We start from the raw sequence: 16,776 nt of genomic DNA on the forward strand, positions 1-16,776 counted from the left end.
GGTTGTTTTTTTTACTTTAACGATGGTAACCAGGGTAAACATCGGGTTACTAAGCGCGGCCCTGCGCTTAGTAACCCGATGTTTACCCTGGTTACCAGCGAAGACATCGCTGAATCGGTGTCACACGCCGATTCAGCGATGTCTACGGGGAGTCCAGCGACCAAATAAAGTTCTGGACTTTCTTCCCCGACCAGCGACAGCACAGCAGGGGCCTGATCGCTGCTGCCTGTCACACTGGACGATATCGCTAGCGAGGACGCTGCAACGTCACGGATCGCTAGCGATATCGTCTAGTGTGACGGTACCTTTAGGCTAGGCCATCAATAAAAAACAGTATTGGCCAATCCCTTGATAAGATAGTTAAACTCACAGTTGGACATGGAACTGCCGTCACATGATTATCGCTGTCCACATTGGGCCTCACAATCTAATTTCTTATCTGTATGTCTTTGGAGAGTGGGAGGAAACTCCTGCAAACATGGGGAGAACATACAAACTCCTTGCAGATGTTGTCTTTGGTGGGATTTGAACCCAGGACCCCAGCGCTGCAGGGCTCCAGTGCTAAACACTGAGCCTCCTATACTCTATCTTATCTCCCAAGTTGTATTTTTCATTGATAAGAGATTAGACACTTTATTTTCAATTCATAAATATCCAGAAGCTGTAAGAGGCACAACACAATTATGAGAAAAGATGCTCCTTGAAGAGCACCACCGCTCTGGCACACTGTTTAGTGGTTGCTCCCTGTAGCAGTTACAAAATAGTGTGACGGGGCGATAGTGTGCCGTTACATACACCCTTTACATCCTGCTGGAGCTGAGAGCAGATGATCGGTCGGGGTGCTGGATGTCATATCCTCACCGATCTGATATTCGTGATGTATTCTAATGATAGTATCTATAGTTTTAAAAATCCCTCTTAAGGTTTTTAGTTATCAGGTCTGGCAGAATTATTAATTATATATTTTTATATGATTATAACATGAAATAATTTCCTATTTTATTGAGCAACAACAAGAACAAGTATCTTGTGTGGAAAACTTTCAATAAGAATGTTAATAAAAAGATCCTCAATAACATTTTAAAAGTATTTTTTTTTCCAGCAGATGACTGCGCCAGAAACCCAGAAGGACATTTTATTTTATTTCCAAATTATACAAGCGAAGATCCTTATATCAATCAAGATAAATCTAGAGAACGCCATACTGCCCTCAAATTACCCCCTGTTCTTCACAGCAGAGAGTCGTTGGAAATAGTCCCCTATTCTGAGTGCAGCAGAGATTTTACAAAAAACTTGAATCTTTCTCTGGACAAGGGAACTTCTAGCGATGAGCCATTGTATTTACGTTCACAATGTGGGAATTGCTTAAACCCTAAATCTGATGTTGACCATCAGACAGACAAGAAGCTATTTTTATGTTTCGAGTGTGACAAATATTTTACACGTAAGCATCACCTAAAGAGACATAAGTTAATTCACACAGGGGAGAAACCATTTTTATGTGGACATTGTGGAAAATGTTTTTCTCGAAAACATCATCTTGAGACACATCAGATAATTCATACAGGGGAAAAGCCATTTTCATGTTTAGAATGTGGTAGAAGGTTTGCACAGAAATCCGTTCTTAATGAACACGAGAAAATTCACACAGGGGTTAGACCATTTTCATGTTCAGAATGTGGAAAAAAATTTGCTCAGAAGTCTGTCCTTGTTGAACATCAGAGAACTCACACAGGTGAGAAACCATTTTCATGCGTGGAATGTGGGAAGCGGTTTACTCGGAAAGCAACTCTTGTTGAACATCATAGAATACATATACTGGGGAAACCATTTTCATGTTTGGAATGTGGGAAAAAGTTTGCCCACAAATCAATTCTTGTTACCCATCAGAGAATTCACACAAAAGAGAAGCCGTTTTCATGCTCAGAATGTGGGAAACATTTTTCACGGAAATCTGTTTTAATTGAGCATCGGAGAATCCACACTGGGGAGAAGCCATATTCATGTTTGCAATGTGGGTCAGGTTTTACCCACAAATCATCTTTTAATAAACACCAACAAATCCACAAAGTGTAGAATTCGTTTTCATATTTATAGTGTCTGAAAATGTTTATGTATAAAGTCAGTTACAAAACGTATTCCCTTATAAAGCATTTATTTATTAAAGATGTATTCCCTCAAAAAAAATGCATGTAACGTGTGCAACTTGGGATTTTATTAAATAATAATAATGCAGATATCTTTTTTCTGTATGCCTTGTGTTACTTGATATGTCATATCTGGGGTATCTGACATCTTGAATCTTTCTACACGTCGGATATGGTTACCCTAATATGGACGGCATTTCATATGATGCCAAAGTATCCTCACATTGTTCTTGTTCCTGTCTAATGGCAACCATTAATAGATGAGTGACATAAAACTGTTCATGTATGCATAAGCCTGTGCATCCTTTGTGATGTATACAGCAGTCTGTTTTTTATGAGATGTATACAGCACTCTTTGTATCCTATGTGATGTATACAGCAGAGCCTTAGTGTATCCTATGTGATGTATGCAGCTGACTCTAAGTGTATTTTATGAGATGTATACAGCAGTCTGTGTATCCTATATGATATATACAGCAGAGCCTCAATGTATCGATGCTATGTGATGTATACAGCAGCGCCTCTGTGTATCCTTTTTGATGTATACAGCAGTCTTGGTGTATGATATAAAGCAGAAAGAATACACCATGTTTATTCAACTAACAGAAAAACGTTGTTGCTCATATCAACCAATCACAGCTTAGCTTTCATTTTCCCATGGCAGGATACAAAGTGAAAGCCGCTCTGGTTGTCTTTCCTGCCCTTAGCTATCACCGCACAGCTTTCTTTTTTCATGAGCAGCATGTAAAATGAAAGCTGCTCTATGATTGGTTACTGTGGGCACCAAAGACAGTTCTTCTTTTAGACCGTTTCATAAGTCTTCACCCATACTTTGAGCTGCATGGGAGGGCGTACAGACGGACAGGGAGGGGGAGAATCTGAGCTGTCAGGATGAGTGATTTTCATCTTGTAGTTCTCAATAATCAGAGACGAACTTACTGTTTATACATCAGTCCTGATTATCGTCCTGTTGTCACATGACCCAACTTCCCATAATGAAGGGAGAGGGGATATAGAGGTAACGGAGGTGGGATTAAATAAATTAGACAACATATTAATGGTAAGCATTATATATGCAAATAATGCTGAAAGTCTTCTTTGAGTATGGTTGATGCTTTTGCATAAATCAATTTAATATTCTAAAATAAAGATCTTTTTAGATTGTGTGAGAGAAAATATATTTTTATAACATTGTGTTCCATGTGAATTTTAGCTACATAATTTACCGTACTTGCTTTCTGTACATGTCAATAACAGAATGGTTTCTCTGATTGGACATGTGCTAATTAACCGGCCTGTATAATGTTCTCATATCTTTGAAACAAAAAATGGGAGCAATTGGTAAAATTATCATGGGGGATTCTATTGGGCTGACATGCTGGACTGACCGTGGATCTAGCATCTTTATATCCCAATTTCTAAATAACATGCAATGACTCACATTAAAGGGGTTGTCCACTACTTTCAATTAACCCCCCAATGTATCCCTCCCCCGGGGGCCCTAATGAATTTTGTAGATAACCTCTTTTGCTGGTACTGCCTGTTAGTGGCGCTATGCCGGCAGCTGAGTCTGGGTCACGTGACCCCCAGGTTGCAGCTGCCGCTAATATCTGCCAACGTCTCCTCAATTTCTTGACTCTGGAAATTAACGTGACATCATCAGCACCCAGCCTCCACAGACAGCAGTCACTCATCAAGAGTGCCTGGGCTATGGGCGGTGCATGGGGTCTGCGGGCTGTGCGGCCGGGTCTGCGGGCTGTGTGTATGCATATGCAGGCATCGTCCGATGGGACTACAAGTCCCATCGGGCTATGCCTGCTACACTGTCAGTGAATGACACATTAGCCAATGATGGGATAGTAGTAGTCCCATCATCCGGCTAATGTGTTGAATGTAAAAGAAAAAAAAAACATACAGAACATACATATAACATAAAACACATAACATAGATTACATACTTACCAATCACCTAATTCCCTGAAGCCCTCGTCTCCTTTAATAAAAATAAAATAATAAACCAACCTATACTTACCTTCTGCCGATGTGACCTCTCCTCATCAGCCTAGGTGCTTGCAATGTGTTAACATTAGTGATGAGCGAATATACTCGTTACTCGAGATTTTCCGAGCACGGTCGGGTGTCCGCCGAGTATTTGTAAGTACTCGGAGATTTAGTTTTCAGCGCCGCAGCTGAATAATTTACATCTGTTAGCCAGCATAAGTTCATGTGGGGGTTGCCTGGTTGCTAGGGAACCCCCACATGTAATCAAGCTGGCTAACAGATGTAAATCATTCAGCTGAAGTGAGAAAAACTAAATTTCCGAGAACTTACAAATACTCGGAGGACACCCGAGCATGCTCGGAAAATCTCGAGTAACTAGTATACTCGCTCATCACTAGTTAAGATGCTTCAGATTGAAGATAGAGGAGGGAGGGGTTTGGGCGTGTTTTGGAGTGGGTGTGCTAGGTTCTGGCTTACAGGCCAGTGCAATGCATCATGGAACTTGTAGTATAAGCGCGCAATAAGTCAGGAAAAAGCAAGTTGTCAATTAACCACATGAGAGCTGGAGCCAGCACTGAGGATGTGCTGCTACAGCATGATAAAAGGTAATATTGATAAAATAAACACAGTGGATGTTTTGAGTGGCACATTATAGCAAGATTTATGGAAAAAAAAGTTATAGTACTGGACAACTTCTTTAACTAGGGATCATAGCCAACCATCTGAAATAGCTACACCACTTGCAATTTAGCGAGGCGAGCACTTGAAGATGCTTGGTGACATTAGACATAACTTATTATTCCACAAATTGCTGCTGCCCAGGAGAATGTTGAAAAATGAGAATACATGTGCATGTCTTGCACTGCACTTGCATTCGACTATAGCCTAACTAGAGTTTTTGGCCTGATATCTAGCTGCACTATGGTGATGAAATCAAGAAGAAAGCATAATCTTCCTTGTGTTGCAGTAGAACTGCTCGGCATTGGATGGATGCATGCTCCAATGGTGAACACGGGATGCCAGCAGTACATCATCTTTGATGTACTCCCAAACAACATGTCCTGAGTAAGATAGTGGTGCCACCATCATGTGCTGATGTAATCCAGACATTGCTTTACTGTATAAGGACAGTTACATGTGTCCGCCTTTCACAGGCCGTGTACGGACAGCTATTTCATGACCGGTCATGGGTCTACTGACCTGAAACAAGGACTGAGAAATGCAGAAATAATCACTAGGGTATGTGCGCACACTGAATATTTGCAGTGGATTTTCCTTCAACAAAAGTCTGTTGGCGGTAAAGGCCCAGCATAAAATAGTTGCGTTTTTTTTTTCTACCCATTTATTTGAATGGATCAAGAACACAGAGAATTGATATGCTGCAGATTTGATAAAATGCTTTGATGGTTCAAATCTACAAAGAAAAAAATAAGCAGTGTGTGCATGAGATTTCAGGAATCTCCCATCAATTTGCTGGTACTGTAAATCGCTGCGCTTTATTTCCGCGTGTGAACAAGCCCATAAACAACTTCTTGAATTGCTATTAAAAACTTTAACTAAACCATTGATTGACACTTTGGGGAGAGTTTATTTACGTTGCTGATATGCTAATATAAGGGTAATGTTATGTAATGGTATGACAAGGGAGAATCTTTTTATTATTGCATGTACAAGGTTTTCAGTGATTACTACAAAATTAGTGAGGATTTTACAGAATTTATTTTGGAGACAGATTATGATGATTTCAATTTGTTTAATTAATACATTATGGTAATATTAATTAGCACAACATCCTTGAATTTCTTGTGTGGGAAGCTTTTCAGTGTGAATGTTATCATAGACTGACGATGTTTTCGAAAAACAGAAAATAATAAAACTGTTTTCTCCCCAGCAGATGACTTCACCATAGACATGAAGAGGCATCTCCTTTTACCTCCTAATTATGGAGTAGAAGACAATATGGACTATGATAAATCTAGAAAACTGACCATTGATCCAAATATAACTTTACTACTTCAAAGTAGAGAACCGTTATCTGATCATTGTGATCGCAACAAACCCTCCTTTGATAAAAATGTAGGTCTCAGCAGAGGTAAATTATTTCCATGCTCTGATTGTGGTAAACTTTTTAAGCACAACTCCAGCCTTTCTATACACAAGCGAACGCACAACGATGAGCGGCCATATTCATGTTTTGAATGTGGGAAATGTTTTACCCAAAAATCAGTCCTTGTTGAACATGAAAGAATTCACACGGGGGAGAAGCCGTTTTCATGTATGGAATGCGGGAGATGCTTTGCCCAAAGATCAGCTCTTGTTAAACATCAGAGAACTCACACAGGAGAGAAGCCATATACATGTCTGGAATGTGGGAAATGTTTTACACAGAAATCTTCTCTGGTTAAACATCAAAGAAGTCACACAGGACACAAACCGTTTTCATGTTCAGAATGTGGAAAATGTTTTACCCAGAAATCGGATATTATTAGACATGAGAGAACTCACGCAGGAGAGAAGCCATTTTCATATCCAGATTATGGAAAATGTTTTACTCAAAAATCAGACTTTGTTAACCAGAGGATACACAAAGGAGAGAAACCATTTTCTTGTTTGTAATGTGGAAAAATATTTACCCAAATTAAGATGTGAATAAACAGTAAATTTAGAGATGTTGAGCAATTTTTCCGTTTTCAATGTTGGAACTGTAGAATTCTTATAAGAGCATCTGCGAAAAAAACATAATTCTATTTCTTTGGCATCCGATATTAACCCCTTAATGACCAGGGGTATTTTAATTTTTTAATTTCGTTTTTTTGCTCCCTTTCTTCCCAGAACCATAACTTTTTTTTCTATTTTTTGTTCAATATGAGGCTTGTTTTTGTGGGACAAGTTGTACTTTTGAACTACACCATTGATTTTAACATATTGTGTACCGGAAAATGGGAAAAAAATTCCAAGGGTGGTGAAAAAAAAATAAAATTTGCAATTCCACAGTTGTGTTATTTCTTTTTTACCATGTTCACTAAATGCTAAACATGACCTGCTATTATGATTCTCCAGGTCGTAGAATTCATAGACACCAAACATGTATAGGTTTTTTTTTTTTTATTTAAATGGTGGGGGAAAAAAAGCGCACCTTTTTCCACGACCTGTAGCGTCTCCATTTTTTTGTGATCTGGGTCTGGTTGAAGAATTATTTTTTGTGCGCCGAGCCATTTTGGTGTAAATATTATGGTTTGATTGCTCGTTATTGCATTTTATTGCAATATAGTGGCTACCAAAATAACTTAATTCTGCCGTTTTGATATTTTTTTTCTCGTTACTGTTTACAGATCGGGTTAATTCTTTTTTTTATATTTGATAGATTCTGTGATTCTGAACGCAGCGATACCAAACGTGTGTATATTTAATTTTTTTATTGTTTTATTTTGAATGGGTTTAATGGGGGATGATTTGAACTTCTTTGTACTTCGATCGACTCTGCTATATACAGGCGAAGATCAGATCACCTGTGTGTAACAGAAACGCTCACTTGATATGAGCGCTGACCATAGCAATCCTGCAATGACAGCCATAGAGGTTTGCTTCAGACCTCTGGTTGTCATGCCGACCCATCAGTGACCTGCGATCATGTGACGGGTTCAGCAAGTCAAACAGCTATGGGTGGATCGCGATTACACCCGAAACTGTTTCGGGCACATGTTAACTGTACAGATCAGCTGTCATGTGCCTGTAAAGGTGCGCGCTCAATGCTGGAAACCGCACCAAACGGGGAGTCCGACATGGGCGTACTATTGCGCCCAACATCGGGAAGGGGTTAAGAATTTATTTTGTTTCATGAACTTGAATTTACACTTTCTCTGTGCTCACTCCTTCAAGGGAATCTGTCAGTAGAATCAACCTTCCTAAGCTGTCTATATGGGCACACAGGTCATAGAAATCTTAATAAATGATAATTTGCTATCTCTGAGCCCGATGCCTTTGCCCTGAGAAATTCTTGTTTTTCTTATATGTATCTGAGCTGTTAAGATCTATGGGCCGGACACAGATCTGCATGAGAATCTGCCTCCAGAGCCTATTTTTAAATGAAACTGGGAGTTACCAGTGTGATGTGTAATGGCTAACTGTCTACTCTGCTGATCTCACTGCAGAGCTGTGTGTGATAACTGACACTTCTCCAGGTTCTTCTCAGTGCTTTAGCTTCCAGCTCACAGGCAGTCAGTGTTGAAATACAACAGAGCCTGTGAGAGCTGCTGCTGAAAACAGGTTTGTCATGAGACAAAGTTTAGTTCTACTGTTCTCTGAGTTACATGTTTCACACTGGTAACACCTCCTTTCAGTTATAATAACCTCTGGAGGCAGATTCTCATGCAGATCAGTGTCCTGCACATAGCTCTTAACAGCTCATTTACATAAAAAACAACCTTTTATTCAGCTTCCTATGACCTACATGACCATGTAGGCGGTTTTGGAGGGTTGATTCTACTGACAATTTCCTTTAATGGTTTCACAGAGTGGCAGGACTTTCATTTGTGGTTTTGTTGTTTATTTCTCCAATAAATTAGCTTTATGGGGGTTGTTTTCTTGCAGGATGAGTTGTAGTCTTGAATAACACCATTCAATTTATCATACAATATGGTGGAAAATGAGAAAAAAAATTCCAAGTGTGGTGAAGTGGGGAAAAGAAATGCAAATCCAATATTGTTTTTTGGGGTTTTATCTTTATGGCGTTGGGCAGTAAAAATGACCTGGCAACATGTTTCTTTAGGTCAGTAAGAGGTAAGTGTTTTGTAAGTGGTGAGCTGTCATTTTTTATTTGTACTATTTTGTGAAACATACTTTTAAAAAAAAACATTGTATTTTCGGAGTTTTTGATTTATGTTGTTGGTTAAAAAAGCACTCCTATCAACATTTTTAACCTCTTAATATTTTGCAATCATGATATTATATACCTTTGTGTACTTACAATTGCTCATTTTGTCTTTATACCCAGATACAGTGCCTACAAGTAGTATTCAACCCCCTGCAGATTTAGCAGGTTTACACATTTGGAATTAACTTGGCATTGTGACATTTGGACTGTAGATCAGCCTGGAAGTGTGAAATGCACTGCAGGAAAAAAAGAATGTTATTTCTTTTGTTTTTGTTTTTTTTTTTAATTGTGAAAAGTTTTTTCAGAGGGTCATTTATTATTCAACCCCTCAACCCACCAGAATTCTGTTTGGTTCCCCTAAAGTATTAAGAAGTAGTTCAGGCACAAAGAACAATGAGCTTCACATGTTTGGATTAATTATCTCTTTTTCCAGCCTTTTCTGACTATTTAAGACCCTCCCCAAACTTGTGAACAGCACTCATACATGGTCAACATGGGAAAGACAAAGGAGCATTCCAAGGCCATCAGAGACAAGATCGTGGAGGGTCACAAGGCTGGCAAGGGGTACAAAACCCTTTCCAAGGAGTTGGGCCTACCTGTCTCCACTGTTGGGAGCATCATCCGGAAGTGGAAGGCTTATGGAACAACTGTTAGCCTTCCACGGCCTTGACAGCCTTTGAAAGTTTCCTCCCGTGCCGAGGCCAGGCTTGTCCGAAGAGTCAAGGCTAACCCAAGGACAACAAGGAAGGAGCTCCGGGAAGATCTCATGGCAGTGGGGACATTGGTTTCAGTCAATACCATAAGTAACGTACTCCACCGCAATGGTCTCCGTTCCAGACGAGCCCGTAAGGTACCTTTACTTTCAAAGCGTCATGTCAAGGCTCGTCTACAGTTTGCACATGATCACTTGGAGGACTCTGAGACTGACTGGTTCAAGGTTCTCTGGTCTGATGAGACCAAGATCAAGATCTTTGGTGCCAACCACACACGTGACGTTTGGAGACTGGATGGCACTGCATACGACCCCAAGAATACCATCCCTACAGTCAAGCATGGTGGTGGCAGCATCATGTTGTGGGGCTGTTTCTCAGCCAAGGGGCCTGGCCATCTGGTCCGCATCCATGGGAAGATGGATAGCACGGCCTACCTGGAGATTTTGGCCAAGAACCTCCGCTCCTCCATCAAGGATCTTAAGATGGGTCGTCATTTCATCTTCTAACAAGACAACGACCCAAAGCACACAGCCAAGAAAACCAAGGCCTGGTTCAAGAGGCAAAAAATCAAGGTGTTGCAGTGGCCTAGTCAGTCTCCTGACTTTAACCCAATTGAAAACTTGTGGAAGGAGCTCAAGATTAAAGTCCACATGAGACACCCAAAGAACCTAGATAACTTGGAGAAGATCTGCATAGAGGAGTGGGCCAAGATAACTCCAGAGACCTGTGCCGGCCTGATCAGGTCTTATAAAAGACGATTATTAGCTGTAATTGCAAACAAAGGTTATTCCACAAAATATTAAACCTAGGGGTTGAATAATAATTGACCCACACTTTTATGTTTAAAATTTATAAAAATTTAACTGAGCAACAAAACTTTTTGGTTTGTAAGATTTATGCATCTGTTAATAAATCCTGCTCTTGTTTGAAGTTTGAAGGCTCTAACTTATTTGCATCTTATTAAACCTGCTAAATCTGCAGGGGGTTCAATACTACTTGTAGGCATTGTAGGTTATGTGCACACGCTGTGGATTTTGATGCGTTTCCGCAGCGTTTTTGGATGCGCAGAATCGCATCAAATCCGCAGTGTAGTGCACAACCAATGTTAGTCATTGGGAATTACAGAATTGGTGTGCACATGTTGCGGAAAAATAAGCGTGGATTTGCAGCGTTTTATTTTCCGCAGCATGTCAATTCTTTTTGCGGATCTGCAGCATTTTCTGCACCCATTGACTACCATTGAGTCAGGCAATTCCGCAGCAACACCGCAGGTAAAAAGATCTGCACTTTTGCTGCGGAGTTGCGTTTGAGAAACGCTGCAGATAGGGAGGAGGAAGAGTGTGTGGGCAGGGAATATATGCGTGTCTGTGTGTATCTGTGTGTGTGTGTGTCTGCGGGGGTCTGCAGGTGTGTTTTTCACTCAATAACTTCTATTGAAATCTGCAGAAAAAACTCAGGTGTAAAAAGGTTTGCAGATTTGCTTAGGTTGTGTTTCCATTTTACCGGCGCGTAGGTTCTTATCGGCGGTATCGCTACCGCCAGTAAGAACATCAGTGAGAGAGCTGCGGGGTCATGCTGTCAGAGCTTACTGCAGGTCAGCAGGCGTGAGCTGATGGGACTTTTGCTCCCATTGGACTACGTCTGCTGTCACTGATAAGTGACAGGAGGTGCTGCTGATGGGAGACGTAGTATCATCAGTTGGCGCCTGTGCTCACAGTTTAAAAAAAAAAGTAAAATAATTACATACATATTCAAATAAAAAAAAAACATTATACGCACCTAACACCCAATCCCCGATGCCCTCGTCTCCTAGAAAAATGTAAAAATAATAACCACCATATACTCACCTGTCTGCTGTAGTCCAGGTAATCCAGAGTGTCCACGGCGATTTTGCGTGTAAAACAGTCACACTGAGAGATGTGACCACTCTACCCGGCCGTCGGTGATACACTGACAGGAGGTAATTGTTCCTGCAATGTATCGCTGCACATCACATCACTGCACATCAGTGACTGCTCTCAATGTGATCAGGATCGTCGTGGGACATTATGGATAATCATCTCTGCGAACAGGTGAGGAATATTGTGGTTTATTTTATTTTTGTTGCACAAAATGTTGTCGTTGGTGGATTATGCTTTCGGTGAGTATGGTGTAATTAAGATTCATTAAAGCAGTATGTCATTTCAAACCTTTATGGCTATTGGCTCCTTCCCAGAATATTAACATCAGCCATTGGCTTTTCCTCTGCTAGTTATTAAAATTACACGGGAGCCTACGCAATTTTTTTTTCAGTTTTTTTTTCTCTTTCAAATAAACCGTTGCTGTTTGGTCACAGCCTATGTACTTTCGTTCTGTTATTGCGCCTACATAGGCTGGTGACAGTGTGTGTGTGTTTGTGTTCACTTATCAGCTTAATAATGAGGGTGTCACCGTTTCATTATTAAGCCTAGTTCTAGTGTCAATGACAGCTGCTGACACCAAACCCTAATCCCATTACCCTGATGCCACTTCATCAGTATAAAAAAGGTAGTGTGGATGCAAGAAATTACATCACAAAACATACAAAAACTCTTGTTTTTGCCTCAGTGTTTTTCCTACCAAGAGATGCAGAAACTTTGCAGAAATTTCTGCAAGCAAATACTCAACGTACGCACATAGCCTTATGTGCACACAATCAGTAAACATTGCATGTTGAGCTCTGCGTACTTGTGCAGCATCCAACCTGCAGCGTCCAACTTGTTACAGCATAGTGAATGGGATTTCAAGAAATCTTATACCCACGGCTCACCTGCGGAGACTGACATGCAGCGCATCTTTTCAGACTGCACTATAGGGCAGCACAGTGGCTCAGTGGTTAGCACTGCAGCCTTGCAGCGCTGGAGTCCTGGGTTCAAATCCCACCAAGTACAACATCTGCAAGGAATTTGTATGTTCTCCCCGTTTTTGCGTGGGTTTCCTCCGAGCACTCCGGTTTCCTCCCACATTCCAAAGACATAATAATCGGGAATTTAGATTGTGAGCCCCATCGGGACAGTGATGATAATGTATGCAAAAAGTGTAAAGCGCTGCGGAATATGTTAGCGCTATATAAATAAAAAGATTATTATGTCAATTTCTTTTGCGGAGATGAACCTATGCGGATTCACTTGCGTTCCATAGCCGGCAGTGCTTTGGACGCAGCGAACATGTGCTGTGTCCAAAGCACTGCCCGTTCCGGATCGTCGCCACATACCCTAATCTCTATGTAGAAACAGGAGGTCAATTTTGTCTGCACAAGTCATGAGTTACTGCAATAGTCTATGGCAAGAGGAAGGGGGAGCAGTTGGGTCAGAATATGAAGTGGGGAATGCTACTTCCTTTTTCTACATAGAGCCGAGAAAACAAGAATTTAATGGGTATAGAGTCAAAATGAGCAATTGTATGTGCACACTGCTATATAATATGATTGCTATATATTAAGAGGATAAAAACTTTGATGGAAATGCTTCTTGAATTTTATATTTTGATCAGTGGGACTTTTGAAAACATGGCAATACCAAATGTTTTGTTTTTTTATCCTTAGTTTTTAAAAGGAGAAAAGTGTTATCCGAATTTGTTTTATTTGTAATTTTTGTTTTATAAAAAGTCACTTCATTTTTCAGTCCTCATAGTATATTGTGAATATGAAAGTCTCCTATGAAGCTAGTATTAGGTGACAGTATGCATTGAAAATGATGATCTCCTATGGACCCTAGCCTCCGGTACATGGGAATACCAAGATGGTAGTGACGAGTCTGCAGCATGCTGCCAGCTGCTATGGCAACCCATCACCCCGTGATCATGTCTCGGTGTGCTGATTGGGCACCCGAATAGGTGCCACTTAAAGAGAACCTGTTGGCATGATTTTATTAAGTAAAGTACAGACACCGACATATTGGCACTTTCATACTGATTAAAATGATACCTCAGGTGAAGAAATCCATTTTGTAGATTTTCTTTCATCTTCGTAGTTTCCTTGTATTCCTATCTTCGTGGATTAGGGCAGACCTGTGGGCGGGACTGTGGGTAGGGTCTTCAGCTTTGTTCCGTTCTCTCCACTGTATCTGGGTGTCTTTTCTTATTCTTTATTTAAAACTAGCGGTTTCCAGCCAGCTAACGCTCGGGATGCTCATTGATATCTAATTAACGCTGCTGGTGATTATGCAATTAAATGTACGTTTACCTTGGCTGAAGTGGTTGAATTGCTGCGTGTGGTAATGTGGGGAGGCGGAGCCTTGTGTGGTAATGTGTGAGAACGGAGCCTTGTGTGGTAATGTGTGAGAACGGAGCCTCGTGTGGTAATGTGTGAGGACGGAGCCTCGTGTGGTAATGTGTGTGGACGGAGCCTCGTGTGGTAATGTGTGAGGACGGAGCCTCGTGTGGTAATGTGTGTGGACGGAGCATCGTGTGGTAATGTGTGTGGACGGAGCATCGTGTGGTAATGTGTGAGGACGGAGCCTCGTGTGGTAATGTGTGGGGACGGAGCATCGTGTGGTAATGTGTGGGGACGGAGCCTTGTGTGGTTATGTGTGTGGACGGGATTATGTGTGGTAATGGGGTGGGGGGCGGGATTATGTGTGGTAATGGGGTGGGGGGCGGGATTATGTGTGGTAATGGGGTGGGGCGGAGCTACTGTGCAGGGGGCGGGATTAGCGAGTAATCACGATGCCTTTAATATATATATAGATATTGTGCCTGTGCTGTCCTAGCCACGGGCGCTTGCGCAGATTGAGCTCTTGGAAGTCCACCGTAAAATGGCACCATTTTACTGAAACCCATAATTTATTCCTAGCCGCGGGTGGCACTTGCGCAGATTGATTTAATAGGTGGCATCAGTAAAATGGTACTGGTGCCACTAAGCAATCTACGCATGTGCAGCCACAATTTTCCTGTAGACTTCCAAGAGCTCAATCTACGCAAGAACCCCTCGCGTCTAGGATGGCGCTGGCACAAAATTTAAATAAAGAATAACAAAAGACACCCAGACACAGTGGAGAAGAGGGAACAATGCAGAAGACCCTACCCACAAATCCGCCCAGATGCGTGAAATTATGAATAGAAAAACTTCAAAGAATAGAGAAAATCAACACAGATTTTTTCATCTTCGGTATCATTTTAATTGGCATGACAATGCCAGTATGGCCCTGTCTGTACTTTACTTTGTAAAATGCTGCTGACAGATTTTCTTTAAATGCCAAAGTCAAGTTTAAGTGGTTAAACAGCAGTGATTGGAGCCAGCTCCAGTCGCTGATGTTAGAGGCAGGTGTCGTGGGTGGAGCATACACCTGCGCTTGACTTAGGAAGACGTTAAAAGCCGATTCAAAACTGATCAATATACTCCACCTGAGACTTGTACAGATTTACAAACTACACCTAAATGAAGATATATCTTGAAGGCACGTGCATACTAAGGAATACATCAAGGTACTATAGATTATCAAAAAAGTGGACTTGTCACACGTCTGGCATCCTCAGAAAAAACTGCTGGGAGCGTGAGCCGAGTGTCGGTGCTCTGTGCTCCGATCCTCTCATATGATTAATTGATCAATTCTGGCTGAGAAAGAAGCAAATTTATCTGAAAAGATATATTACAAAGTTGCTTATTTTCATGTGTTCTATTGATTTATGAAATAATTAAAATAACGGTTAGTCTTTAACCCCTTTTTGACCTTAGACATACTATCCCGTCAAGGTGACCTGGGCCTATCTGACCCTCGACGGGATAGTACGTCATATGCGATCAACCGCGATCTGACACTATAAAAGTACATATATTTAGTATTGCCGCGTCCGTAACCACCCAACCTATAAGATTGTCCCACTAGTTAACCCCTTCAGTGATCATTGTAAAAGAGAGGCAAAAAATGCTTTATCGTACCGCTGAACATAAAGTGGAATAACACGCGATCAAAAAGAGGGATACAAAAAAAACATGGTACCGCTGAAAACGTCATCTTGTCCCGCAAAAAATGAGCCGCTATACAGCATTATCAGCAAAAAAATAAAAAAGTTAGTCTTCAGAATAGAGCGATGCAAAAATAATTTTTTTATATCAAATCTATTTTATGTAAAAGCGCCAAAACGTAAAAAAAATATATAAATGAGGTATCGCTGTGTTTCGTACTGACCCGAAGAATAAAATTGCTTTATCAATTTTATCAAACGTGGAACGGTATAAACACCCCCCCAAAAGAAATTCACGAATTGCTGGTTTTTGTTCATTCTGCCTCACAAAAATTGGAATAAAAAGTGATCAAAAGATTTCACGTGCCCGAAAATGGTACCAATAAAAATGTCAACTCGTCCCGAAAAAAACAAGACCTCACATGCAAGATGGGAGTGGGGAGCCGAGTTATGCATACAGGAGGGGAGGGGAGATGAGCCATGCATACACGATGGGAGGGGGGGGTGAGATGAGCCATGCATACACGATGGGAGGGGGGGTGAGATGAGCCATGCATACAGGATGGGATGGGGGGGGTGATATGAGCCATGCATACAGGATGAAAGGGGGGATGAGATGAGCCATGCATACAGGATGGGAGGGGGGAGATGAGCCATGCATACAGGAAGTGAGGGGAGATGAGCCACGCATACAGGATGGGAGGGGGGTGAGATGAGCCACGCATACAGGATGAAAGGGGATGAGATGAGCCATGTATACAGGATGGGAGGGGGGAGATGAGCCATGCATACAGGGTGGGAGATGAGCCACGCATACAGGATGGGAGGGGGGTGAGATGAGCCACGCATACAGAATGGGAGGGGGGGTGAGATGAGCCACGCATACAGGATGGGACGGGGGGTGAGATGAGCCACGCATACAGGATGAGAGGCGAGGGGGGTGAGATGAGCCATGCATACAGGATGGGAGGAGGGGAGGTGAGATCAGCCATGCACACAGGATGGGAGGGGGGAGATGAGCCATGCATACAGGATGGGAGGGGGGAGATGAGCCATGCATAAGAGATGGGAGGAGGGCATTATACAGTGTGGAGCATCATGTGTGGCCAATATACAGTAT

General features: G+C 41.6%; 1 protein-coding gene across 1 annotated transcript in view; it reads left to right on the forward strand.

Annotated features, from left to right (window-relative positions):
• The window catches only part of LOC138666770 (zinc finger protein 420-like), a 163,721-nt gene that overhangs the window by 84,698 nt on the left and 62,247 nt on the right, over positions 1 to 16,776 (forward strand). Inside the window, exons 7-8 of the mRNA XM_069754943.1 lie at positions 1,103 to 1,735; positions 6,043 to 6,761. Of these exons, the coding sequence (XP_069611044.1) occupies positions 1,103 to 1,735; positions 6,043 to 6,761 (1,352 nt within the window). The remainder of the gene's footprint in view (positions 1 to 1,102; positions 1,736 to 6,042; positions 6,762 to 16,776) is intronic.

This window comes from Ranitomeya imitator, chromosome 2 (genome assembly GCF_032444005.1).
Source record: "Ranitomeya imitator isolate aRanImi1 chromosome 2, aRanImi1.pri, whole genome shotgun sequence".
Classification (NCBI taxonomy): Eukaryota; Metazoa; Chordata; class Amphibia; order Anura; family Dendrobatidae; genus Ranitomeya; species Ranitomeya imitator.